At 37.5% G+C, this 12,093-nt stretch overlaps 1 protein-coding gene across 3 annotated transcripts in view; it reads left to right on the top strand.

The window, feature by feature from the left end:
• The window catches only part of PJA2 (praja ring finger ubiquitin ligase 2), a 34,994-nt gene extending 23,112 nt beyond the window's left edge, over positions 1 to 11,882 (top strand). For 2 of the 3 annotated variants that reach the window (XM_035888478.1, XM_009648675.2), the window contains exons 5-9: positions 1,262 to 1,447; positions 3,691 to 3,802; positions 9,543 to 9,657; positions 9,945 to 10,060; positions 11,261 to 11,882. In XM_035888478.1, the coding sequence (XP_035744371.1) occupies positions 1,262 to 1,447; positions 3,691 to 3,802; positions 9,543 to 9,657; positions 9,945 to 10,060; positions 11,261 to 11,392 (661 nt within the window). In that variant the 3' untranslated portion in view covers positions 11,393 to 11,882. Of the gene's footprint in view, positions 1 to 1,261; positions 1,448 to 3,690; positions 9,126 to 9,542; positions 9,658 to 9,944; positions 10,061 to 11,260 lie in introns of those variants that run through there. The other variant, XR_004841150.1, reaches the window with a different exon arrangement.
• Positions 11,883 to 12,093: the final 211 nt, after the last annotated feature.

Here is a 12,093-nt window from a genome sequence, read left to right as displayed (position 1 = left end):
GTTTGTTGCAAATTGGGGAAAAATGGCATGCCATGGAAGCTATTTTATGAAAAATACAGAAATAATGAGAGGGCATTGACATGTAGTGTTAATAAGGATAATAGGCTGGATGTACCAACTTTAAAAAGCCAGATTAGGCAAGTTAATTGTTAAGACCTCTGTTACATACACCCTTTCTGGTACTGCTTAGTACTCCTTGCAAAGCAGTTGTTTATCTCTTTGCTTTATTGCTTCTCATACTCCACTGTTGCTCTTTGTTTCTGCAGCCCTATCAGTGATTAAGGTAAACTTGAACTCCTTGTTTGTGAAGAACTTGATTATTTTTCCAGTCATTCAGTACTTTACTTTATAAAATTTATCTGCCTTTGTTGCAAGGCAAAATTCGTAGCTATAAATAGCCAAGGAAAGTGTTTGGGTTTTTTGGGTTTTTTAATCTAAACATCTAATATTGACCTTATATTCTTATTTTGGGTCTTTATAAAGCATCAAGCCATGCCCTAAATGTTCTTTCAGCTTCTTCCACTCTTAGGTAGACAGTACCTGTTACCAAACGGCTCGTATCTCTGTTACTGCTTTTTCAGTATTGCTGTCTCTTGAGGTTTGGAGAATTAGTGCGGCTTTATGAAAATATTATGAAAACTCATCTGTTTCAGAACAACAACAATGGAGCTGTGTATTCTTAGGATTTTTGTGAACAGCCTGCAAATGTACCCATTTCTAACATGATTCCTGTTTATTTGCCCTTTGATAAGGAAAGTGGGGCTTGCACCCCTGTGGCTTTAACCATCTAGGTGACTTGTGCTCCTCTAGAAAATTGAGGAATGAGAAGAGTTTTTTCTCCTTATGCAAATAGCATCTCTTGCAAATAATATCTCCTTGAATGCAGGCCAAGTTTCCCCATGAAGGCAATTCCAGGGTGTCAAGAAAGCTGTTCTTTTTAGTGGGTTTAGGATCTTGTAGATGAATAAGATCTTTAGTACCAAATTTACTAGCCATGGCAAGAATACTGCCTGTGCTAGGGAAAATGCAAAGGAAGCTACTTACTATACTGCTAGCCTTGAGCATTAGACAATAATTTTGCACAGAATCATGGGTGTTACTAGATTCTGAGCCTTATTGTTTTTTAGAGCAAATACTGAATTCCTAATCTGGGACTGCAGTCTGGGAAACATGCAGCTGCAGCCCTTCCAATGCGTGTTCCTTGTGTGTGTGTGTTTGTAAATTTTCCTAGATTTTTAGCTTTTCATTTATTTATTTGAAGGGAACAGACATTATTGGAGGAGGGAGAGATTCGTTGGTTACAGTACCGGGAACGAGTAGAAAGTAGCAGTGATGAGGAAAATGATCCAGTTAGTGACTTTGTGCATCCTGGATTCTTCCTGTTGGATGGAAATAACAACCTTGAGGATGACTCCAGTGTGAGTGAAGACCTGGATGTGGAGTGGAGGTATGACTTTGAGAGTTTTCTCCATTAATGTAAGGGATTTTGTAGTTATTGTTTGGCTTTTTATGAGATGTCAAAAATACACATGGCTATCAGTATGCACTTGCTTCAAAGGCTGATAATATGAGTTTTAAGGCTCAAGGCACTTCACATGCTATGTTTTTTCTAACAAGAGAAAAAAGGATGTAGATTTGCTAATTCAGCCTGTGATATGAAAAAATCCTGGTGCACAAAGTATTCATGGGATGGGTGTACCTTTTCAATTAATTTTCAAGATGGTAAGTATAGTGGAAGTATAACAAAAATAATGCAATGTGAATGTAATCAGCATTAAAGTCAGTGCAGTTTCATAATTGGTCTTTTCCTCTTTTTGCAACTGGTGCAAGTTATATGTTACAAGCCTATTTATTTCTTCTTGAAATGCCATGTGCTTACCTAATATTGTCATAATTTTGAATGCTTCATTCAATTTTCTGTCATTAGATTACTGAAGAATGTTGCGATATATGTATTACGAAAATTCTGCAAGAAGAATTGTGAGCAAAGCCACTTGCACACCCTAATGCTAGAATAGTACAATGCATTTCTTTTAAAGTGAGAGTGAGCTAGGCAGAATGCTTCCCAGTGAGAGACTTAACACTTTCTCTCTTCTGTTTTTTAAAAATACTATATAAACTACAGTGTAGACATACCAAACCCATGGGTATTTTCTCCTTGTGAAGTTATGCTCTGAAAAAGCACAACAAGGGACTAACTCATGAGACTTTGAGCTAGAAGGAAGCACGTGTTCTTACAATACCAGATAGTAAGCTAGCAAAGAACTGTAGGATATGGACAAAACCTGGTTTTAAGTGTTGGAGGTTAGCCTTGGTAAGCTTCTGAATGACTCAAAATATGAAGGAAGATGCTTCTTTAATAGTCTGTTAAATTTTGTCTGAGCATACGCAGTTCTGTACATGACTTTGCTTGTGCTGGTTTCAAGATTTGATCTCTGAATTTTGAAAACAGAACTTGCAGCAGCTGCCAAGTTACATCATATGATGTAATCAAAATCTGAATGCTGGTTGTAAAATGAGCTTACAAGCATACATAGGAAATTCATTAGGTGAGCTGTATGCCCTTTTACTCTGGAATATCAACAGTAAAAGCTCCCATCATGTTCTTCTGAAGTCTATATTGTCTTGAGTGTACCTCTGTACTGGGAGCAGGTGCTGGCAGGGGGAGCTGCAGGGCAGCCTCTGTGAGGGGAGGCTGGGGCTGCCCTGTGTGGGACGCAGCTGGCTCCAGCTCACCCCAATGGATGCTCTGCAGGGTGATGCCTCTGGGAAAGTATTTAAGAAAGGGTAAAAAAAAAAAAATCTGCACAGCAGAATGTGAGAGAGAGAGAGATAGAGAGGAGTGAGGATAATGTGGGAGAAACAACCCAAGGTAGAGAAGGGAGGAGGAGGTGTTCCAGGTGCTGGAGGAGAGATTTTCCTGCAGCCCCTGGAGAAGACCACACAGGTATTTGCTGAAGGAACTGTACCTGTGGAGAGGCCACAATGGAGCAGTTAGTGAAGGACTACAACTTGTAGGAAAGACCCAGGCAAGAGCAGGTGTATTCTTAAGGCCTGCAGCCCATAAGAGGGACCACCGCACTGGAGGAGCTGAACAGCGTGAGGAGGAAGCAGTGGCAAAGAGGCACTGCAATGAACTGACCACAATCTCCATTCCCTGTCCTTCTACACCGCTTGGGGTAGGGGGACATAAAGGAGTCAGGAATGAAGGAGTGAGGTTGAGCCTAGGAGGAGAGGGAAGGCTAAGGGAAGGTGTTTTAGTTTTCGGGTGTTTTTCTCAATGTCCAAATCCATTTTTATTGGCAATAAATTTATAGAATCATAGAACAGCCCAGATTGGAAGTGACCTCAAAAGATCATCTGGTTCAACCTTTCAGTTAAATTAAGGTTCCTCCTTAAGTTGAGACTGTTTTACCTGTGGTGTCTATTGGTGGGTGATGTCACTGTCTTTATCTCAACCCACAAGCTTTTAGTCTTACTTATGCTCCTGTCCAGTTGAGGTGGGGGAGTGAGAGAGCAGCTGGGTGGGTATCTGGCAGCCAACCAAGGTCAACCCAACACAACCACCTTATGAGAGTGTAAGCACATAGTTGTTAACAGCTGATAAGCAGTAATTTGATATACCCAGCCCTCATGTTATTACTATTTACTTTGAAATGAATACTATGTTTCTTAACTCATGTTTTTCAGACTACTTGATGAGTTTGGTGATGGCCTAGGACTTGCTCAAGCCATTCCTTATGTGGATCCTGAGTTTCTCACATTTATGGCGCTAGAGGAACACTTACAACAAGCTGTGGAGGTGTTAAAATATTCTTGGTGGTATTATATCAGTGGTGTTGTGACATAAGTTTTTATATCGAATACTTTTTCAGCATGATCTGAAAATTGGGGGAAAAAATACTTTCCTGTTTTAACTTGAACTTTCAGGTCTTCAAGCCTGAAAATAAATGTTGGAAGTTCTTTCAAATGATGTAGTGCAAGAAGTCATTGATCAGCACTAGTCCTTTTAGAATATGTATTTATTTCTCTTAAAAGAAAAAAGATACTGATTTCTACCAGTGTAAACATAGGGTATTTAAATTCTTCTAAAGAATGTTGCCAATTTCTCTGCATAATCAAGGAAAGTTCATACCTGGATCTGTGCCTATGAATTGACCCAGCTTTTTTTTTTTGCAAGACTACAGTTGGATGTCTTATATTTTTTATTCCTCAGTAGATGACTTTCCTGTGTTTGACTGTCTTGATTCCATGTGTTTAAAAAAAAACAAAACAAAACGCCCCAAAAAAACCCAAACCAAACAAAAAACCCAAGAAACCACCCAAAAGCAAAAAAGCTTTTTATCTTCCGTATCTTATTTAATCTGCCTAACTTTTGATGAACCAGAGCATTTCTTACTGAGAACAAGAATGGTTATGATCTTTGTCTTTTCTGTGTTACATGATGTTGGTCACTGCCAGAGTAAATATGGAGCTAGCTGAAATTCACTTTGATGCAATGCGACAATTCTTGCACTGCCAGAGATCTCCCCTGCAGGGTATTTGTCAAAATAAGTGTTAAATGATGTGTAGCATATAACTGAATGTTTTGTGCGTGACATAAGTTTAGGGGCATCAAGGGGCAGTTTTGACTACTAGCTCTTAGTTAAAAGGGGTGAACAGGGCAGACTGTATGTCATAGCATGCTTGCAGACAAAATACCAAGGATGCTTTAAAATGCTTTCTAAAGCTGACAGTCAGTGGAACAATCAGATTTTTTTTTTCATGGACGTGTGCAAAATCAATGATTCTGTGAGTAAACTTCATGGGGATTTTCCAAGGGGGTGGAAGGGTTGCTCCCTGAAGCTGGCAGTCCTACAGTTTCCAGGTATTTGTGCATCCCTCAAGGTACGTGGGGGGTCAGAATTATTCATGATCAAGTACAGTAGGGTCTTTTCCAGCTGTGTAGGAGCTTGTTATTATTATTCATCTGGACACACTTCAGAACTGCTTATTAATTTGTAGGGGGTCTGTTGATAACCTTACTATAAAAGAAGTATTTTGAAGTTGTATGGAGAAAATTCCTTGTCTCTTTCATAGTTGCTAGTTCTCACTACATCAAAAAAGACAGAACTACAGAAGCAGTTGACCTCCTTTGCACCAGAGCAAGAGGATCTGTGTAGAGAGGGGAAACTAATCCAACCTTTTCTTTTTTTCTTTAATCTATGTGTTAACACTTGAGGAGGAGTCTGAGGCTATAACAGCTCTTGAGTTTTTCTTTCTCATTATTCTGTAACATATCCCTAGTTACTCTGTGAAAAATTACGTGTGCACTCTTGTTACGCTTGACCTGTAAAAGCAATCCTAGGTGGCTATGTGCATGGCTGGCTGAGAAGATGCTGTAATTATGTTAGTATCACCAGGAATGGGGTGCCATTGAACACGCTTGGCAAGCAGGTGGACTACAAAGGTAGTTATTCTGTGGTACCTGTGGTACAAGTCACTGTGGATGTTGGACAAGAGGGAAAGCCAATTCTCTTAAATACTGTTTGTGCTTGAAATTAGTACATAGGGGTCTGAAACCCAATTTACATGGGCATAGAAGTCTGGCATAATTGGAATTAGTCAGCAGAAAATGGTAACTGAGTAATGAAAGGACTGGCTATATTGATTGTGACTAAAGGGACAACACAGGTGTTGAGTAAGAATTCTGAATGTTTCTTCCAAATCTCAAGCAGAGTATGTAGAGCACCTCTTTTTCCAGTGTGAAGGTAGTTACTCAAATTGTTGAGAAAAATTAGATAAAGGATTACCCAAAAGTGTTCAATGTTTTTCTTAGGCAATGTTGCAAGTATTTCTGGAAGTTAAGAGAAAGCAAGCCAAAAAGGCTCTGTAACGTCTATCTATCCAGAATTAAGTTTCATTGTTGCTGAGATCCTGTGTTTTAATGACCACAGTGAGATGTAGACAGGATCAGAATATAATATTTCCTGCTTTCTAGAAAAGGACTTGCAAATGGCTAGTCTAGTGTGATCTCTTAATAAAATATGATGTGACCCTGTTCCTGACTGGCTTAACATAGATGAGAAACTTTGTGTTCCTGGAAGGACATTCAGAACAGCCTTTAAACGCACCTTTCCTGGTTGTCAGACAATTGTAGATGCAGAAGTGTCTTCCACAAATTTAAAATGTACAATCTTTTATTGAAATAGTAAATATCTCATAGTGTTACAAAGCCTTTTCCCTTATCTTTGGTACTGTGGTCACAGCGCCTGCTCAGATATCCAAAGTGTGACATACAGAATTTTCACAGGGGAAAAAAAATCTTTTTTTTTTTTTTTTTAAAAAGGTTTCTTTTGTGATGCAAAGACCAAACTGAACTAAATTTTCAAGTTTGGGTAAGAGATATTGCTGAAAATGTCTTTGCTGTCTGCTAGAAAATGCAATTTCTGATTTTACATTTCTAGGGTGTATAGAAAATGTTTGTAACATGACGATTTTTGTTCCACAGTTTGTTGCAATTGTATCTGTGTCAAGTCGAGAGTTGGAGATCACTGTGAGGGGTATCTTAGTAACCAAGGTCAAGGTGATCAGGCTTGAGAGCTCTTTGAGGGAAGTGAGAATTGTAGTTAGTTGTCTATCTTCATCATGATTGGTATTTTATGCTCCTCATCCCTCTCCCCAAGAGTAAAGGGAGTGATTTCATCTCTTCTTGACATAGTTCACCTTATTTTGGAGATCAGGGCTTGTTCTGGTTTTGCTAGATATTTTTCTGCAGGATGATTAGATTTGTCAGTTTCACCAGATACCTTTCCTGTTTGTTGTACAGCTTTTGTTCTCACCTTCCAGATCTTACTGCTTGCATGTGTGCTTTTTCTCTGTTTGAACAACTGTACCCCCAGCTGGTTTGCCACCTTGCAGTTACATAATACCTATGCATTCATACTCAGCTTTCTAGCATGCTACTCGTTTGCGCTAAAACATAACTGGCAAGAGCTATTACTTAAATCTTACTTAGTCCCATTCTACCTTATGGGTGCAACATACCTCTGCTTTTGCTTCAGGATTGAAATGTAACCCATCTGCTTCCTGGTAATAAGTATTTTTGCACCAGAGATTTTCTGATGGAGAATGCTCTAATGAGCTTTGACTTGCTTTAAGTATTATTCTTATTTAATGAACAGATTGGGTTGAGTTTAATTATAACATCATTAATAATCTGTCTAATGACTGTGACTGTATTCAACCTGTTACTGATTTACTTAATCCACCTCCTTACGTTTCCCCAAATTTTCTTATCTTAAACAGTAGATTCATTAACGGGATATTTTTCATCTGTAACAATGTAATTTATTACAAAAGTCTATTATAGCTCAGAAAATGTTCTGAAAATTTATCTATCTAGCAAACTAATCTACTGTAGCTATGAAACACTTGAAAAGGGGTGTGAAATGATAACACATCCAAAATTCAAGTGTATCTTAACTGGGGGTGAGGGGGGGTCTGCCCCAATTAATTGTGACTTTTCAAGGGGAGAAGTGAATATATATTTTTTTTTTTAATAAAAGCTATATTATATAAAACTCTCAGATCCTAAAATGTAATAACCTGTATGCATGATTTTTTTTTTTACTTCCATTTGTTTTAAAGAAATTACTTACCTGGGAGTGTTTGGTTTACTTCATTAGCAATATACAACAGGCTGGGTGTCTGCAGCATCAGTGACTGCATTTATGAATATTTCCTGTGCTGATTCACAGATGTGAGGAGCTCAAAACCCTGTAGGTTGTACCACTCCTGGTTTTAGCAGTGTCCATCATTTGGTTTATGGTACATGGAGCAGTAAGCAGTTGCACAAGTAATAACAGGAAGGAAATAAACATGTCTTTGAAGTTACAACAATGTTATAAAAATTGTAAAATGGACAATTCTTTGCTCTGCTTTAGTTCTGAAGATGAGGTTTTAAGCATCAGAGTTATTGTCAGGCTTTCTGTCTGTGATGTTTCTCTTGTGCAGCTTTCAAAAGAAAACAGTACAATGCTCTTGTAAATTGTTTGCTGTTTGAGTACTAATACTGGATATAGGCACAGAGGGTGGAGACACAGGTAATATGGCATCCTTCTGTCTGCCTGGGATCTTACTAATTTTTCCAGCTGTAGTACTTAATCTACTTAAGCTTCATATTTTACCTACAAATTATTCTCAGACCATTGCAGCTGTAGCAAAATACCATTACAAGTACTAAAGTCACCTTAACGTTAGTAAGGCAGCGCTATCTACTGTAGTAGAACTGAATGTTTTTAAACTGTTAAATTGGAGGAGTGTACCTGTATTGCACGTGGACTTGCATGCTGCACTAGGGGTAACTGTCCGAGGATTTCCTTTAACTTAGCAGATTTCTAGAGGAGAATATGCATGGCAGTAAGAGCTGTAAATATTTCTGTTGGCTCATGCTGATGTCTCTGCTGCCACAAACATTTGACTGTAGGTGTAAACCTGCTAGTTTATATCTGTGGTGGGATGCTTGCCTGAGCTACCTTGCCACTGTGATAAAAGTGCAGGCATGTTTTCAGGCTGCAGCTCTAGTAATTTTCTTTGAAGTTTAAGAGGAAAGACTACTGAAAATGTTTGTGTATAATCCAATGTTTCTTTAGTATATTTCTGGGTGTTTTTTAGTTAAGTGTGCCTGACAACACTATAAAAACCTCAGGTTATCTTCCTACCAAGGGCGGTTTTTGGCCATTAGAATAAATAATTTTCGTGCTGATTAGAGCAGTAAGTAGTTGTACTTGAGGAGCGTGACTAGTTCATTAAGGATATGAACTCGGTACTCCTGTGTTCTTGGCTCTTCAGTTTCAGTTTGTTCTGCTGTTCAAACAGGTGTATCTAGTACATTTCTTAGCTAATATAACAAATCTGAGTTCTGTGTTGCATTTTTTTTCTACTGGAGATCCTTTCAGTGGCTTATGGGGTTGAATGTATGATGTAAAGGTCAAATCTGCCTGCTGTAGCATCAGAATCTTAAAGTTTTTGTATGGTGCAACAAGATGACTTCAGAGCACTATGTCTTCAGTCATTACACAGATGAGAAACATCTATGTGGATCCTGTTTTCCTCTGAAAGCTTGCATTGGTGGTGTAGCCGAGGTACTTAATATTTTTGTTTATGCCTGAGTAATTCAATAGTTCAAGCCAGGAAACACATTAATGAGGCTTTTATTTTCAGAAAGTGAAATGTAATGGCAGTTTTGTATTAGCAAGCTTTACATTTTTGACTTGATGCCTTTTCTGAAGCTTTATAGAATGAACAAATGTTGAGAGTAAGTTGTGACTGTGTCCTGATACTTTAAGAAGGCTTAAAAAACAAGCTGTTACTGTTTTGACCTTCAGTTTCATCTCACTCGTTACAAAAATAAAAATGATGTAATGGTTAGTCTGACAGACATTACTTCCATTTAAGAAAGAAATACTATTAGAATAGGATTCCTGTTCGTGGTTATTTCTTTTCATATGGAATGTTACATTTGTGAATAAGAGAAGTTGGTCTCTGCTCACCCTTTTCAGACTGCTTTGGCACATTTGGAATCTCTTGGATTTGATGTTGAACAGGCTCATCCACCGGCTACTAAAGAAACCATAGATTGTCTGCCACAGATTATCGTCACAGATGATCATGATGGTATGCAAAAATAATTATGAATCAATTTCCACAAAGTTTATAAGAACAAATTTATCTTTCTTTAAGATGCAGTATTTAAACATACTTACTGGTAATGCTGTTCTAAGAGCTTTTGAATCTTGAATCAGAGTGAATGTAACTTTTTGGTCAGTTTGGAAAACTAGTCTTTACTGGAGTAAGTGTGACTGTATTTTGTAATCATTAGTGATAATGTATGTATTTTAACTTCAGCTCATCTCAGATGTAAAACAAAATATAATAATGCTTTTTCTTCATCATTGGTGTAGGTCAAGAGCAGTGTTGTACTATCTGTTGCAGTGAATATGTGAAAGATGAAATCATAACAGAGCTACCCTGTCACCATTTGTTTCACAAACCTTGTGTAACTCTTTGGTTACAGAAAGTAAGTACTACAGGATTGGTGGGGCTTTTGTGGGGGTTTTTTTGAGTGTTTGATTCTTCTGGGAAGAATGGTTTGTAACTCTTTGAAAATGTGGGATGATATATGAAGAAATAACTGGCTGTTAAGTTCATGCGTTATGGAACCAAATTCTAGTGCAAGCGAGGAAAGTAATTTGTATCTGTACTCACCTGAAGGGCAATTTCTTGAACAAAGGGGGTATTTTTGTGAGGAAGATCAAGGTCTGCTTTTAGTGAGCAGGAAGAGATGGATGAATTATAACTTGTTTTGAGAAAAGCTTTCTTTACTGTACTCGTACCTTGAAGTAAAGGCGATGGCTTGGTTTTCTCTGAGAGGAGCAAAGGATCTGATCTGTCTTGCCAGAATGTCAGGCCCATTTATGGTGACAGCTAAGGTTGGCAGGAGAAATACTGGAATGCCTGTAGATTAATTTTAAAAATTTACCTTTGATAAATCTACGTTGTGTTAGATTTCATTTTCATAATCTGTAATCAGTTTCCTTCCAAGTGTCTTAAAAAGGCTTGCATCATTGAGGCTAGACTAAAAGAACTGTAACTGATGGTATTTGGTTTTTTTTTTCCTTGCACTTGCACTCTGCTTTACGCACTGTATAAGCCTGGACTTGCTAGTTCTCATTGAGCCTACAGTGTAACACATCATTTCCTCAAGAGGTACAAGAGGAATGTTAATTGACTTAGACTAGGGAGATCAGAACTCCTCTAGCATGGGTTATTGGTGGGTTTATAATATCTTTTATCTTGATTGTGTTGATTGCCACATCGATATTGTTTGTTTTATATGTCATGTCTTTTTTTGCTGTCATAGTAAACTGCTCTTGCTGAAAACTAGGACAAAATAATTCCTGTTAGATTTGGGCTGTACCTAGTTTATATTTAATCCTTGCCTCAAAAAAAAATCCCAACCTATAAAATCAGTTCTTTAAAAAGGACCTTGCAGAGAGCCTGATGTATCTGCTGTGTAACCAGCATAAAAGCAAACCAAAGCTTTTTTTCTGAGATTGAGAGATGTGTCTTAGCTCCAGGTAGCCTAACTTTGAGACAGTGCTGTTGTGAAGACATTAACTACTTAATAAATAATAGCCTTTAGCTTTTCAGTAGAACTGAATGCAAACTGTGGAAATAACCTGGTTTTTTTCTTTTTTCTTTTTTTTTTTTTTTGTAGTCGGGAACATGCCCAGTTTGTCGTCATGTGCTTGCACCCGTGCTTCCTGAAGCAGATGCTGCCACTGTTGCTTTTCTATCTAATCATGATTCCACAACTTCTGTTCACAGTGCTGCAGGAGCTTCAAACTAGGGTCTGAAATTAAGTCTTTGTCACCAAAATAAAAATGTAAATTTTACCTGTTTAATTACAATGTGAAAACAACTATGTATAAAATATTATATGTAAAATATTATATTATATATTTTGGTTTAGAAAGAGGGTGCAAGACTTTCTAAACTCTTTAGGTTTACAGTAGTAGTTTAAAACTGTAAGTTGGAAGAATGTGCAGCTTTTTTTTAGTAGGATGTTGCTGGTAACTGTAATGTCTAAAGGTTGTGTTATTATAAGTTTTTCCAAAATTATAATTAATGTGACACTTTGTTCAAGTTTTTGCAGCTGCAGTGCAGTTGCAGCTTATTAAAGTTATAATCTGTTTTACATAATATAACTGAACTATTTGTTTTTGTCAGAGTGCCACTGAGTGACTTTGTAATTGATCTTTCATATTTGCATCAAATGTGAAGATGTTCTGTGATGCCAGCAGTGGTAAAACTTTATTTCACTGGAAACAAATTGCATAATGGACAATATTTCTTACCAGTTTATTCCATAATAAACTTTTCTCCTAATGTCAGAAGTGCTATTAAATTGTTGATGTCGTTTATTTATATATGTGTGTGTGTGTATATATATATATATATAAATGCTACCACCATTTTTAAGCATGTGTCCTGAATAAGTATATGAACTATGGAACTTCAACATTTGAAGTTACAAGTTTCTAAGAAGTT

This window comes from Egretta garzetta, unplaced genomic scaffold (genome assembly GCF_000687185.1).
Source record: "Egretta garzetta isolate BGI_Z169 unplaced genomic scaffold, ASM68718v1 scaffold271, whole genome shotgun sequence".
NCBI lineage: Eukaryota > Metazoa > Chordata > Aves > Pelecaniformes > Ardeidae > Egretta > Egretta garzetta.
Note: the sequence above shows the minus strand (reverse complement) of the source record. Positions and strands in the feature narration are given on the sequence as shown.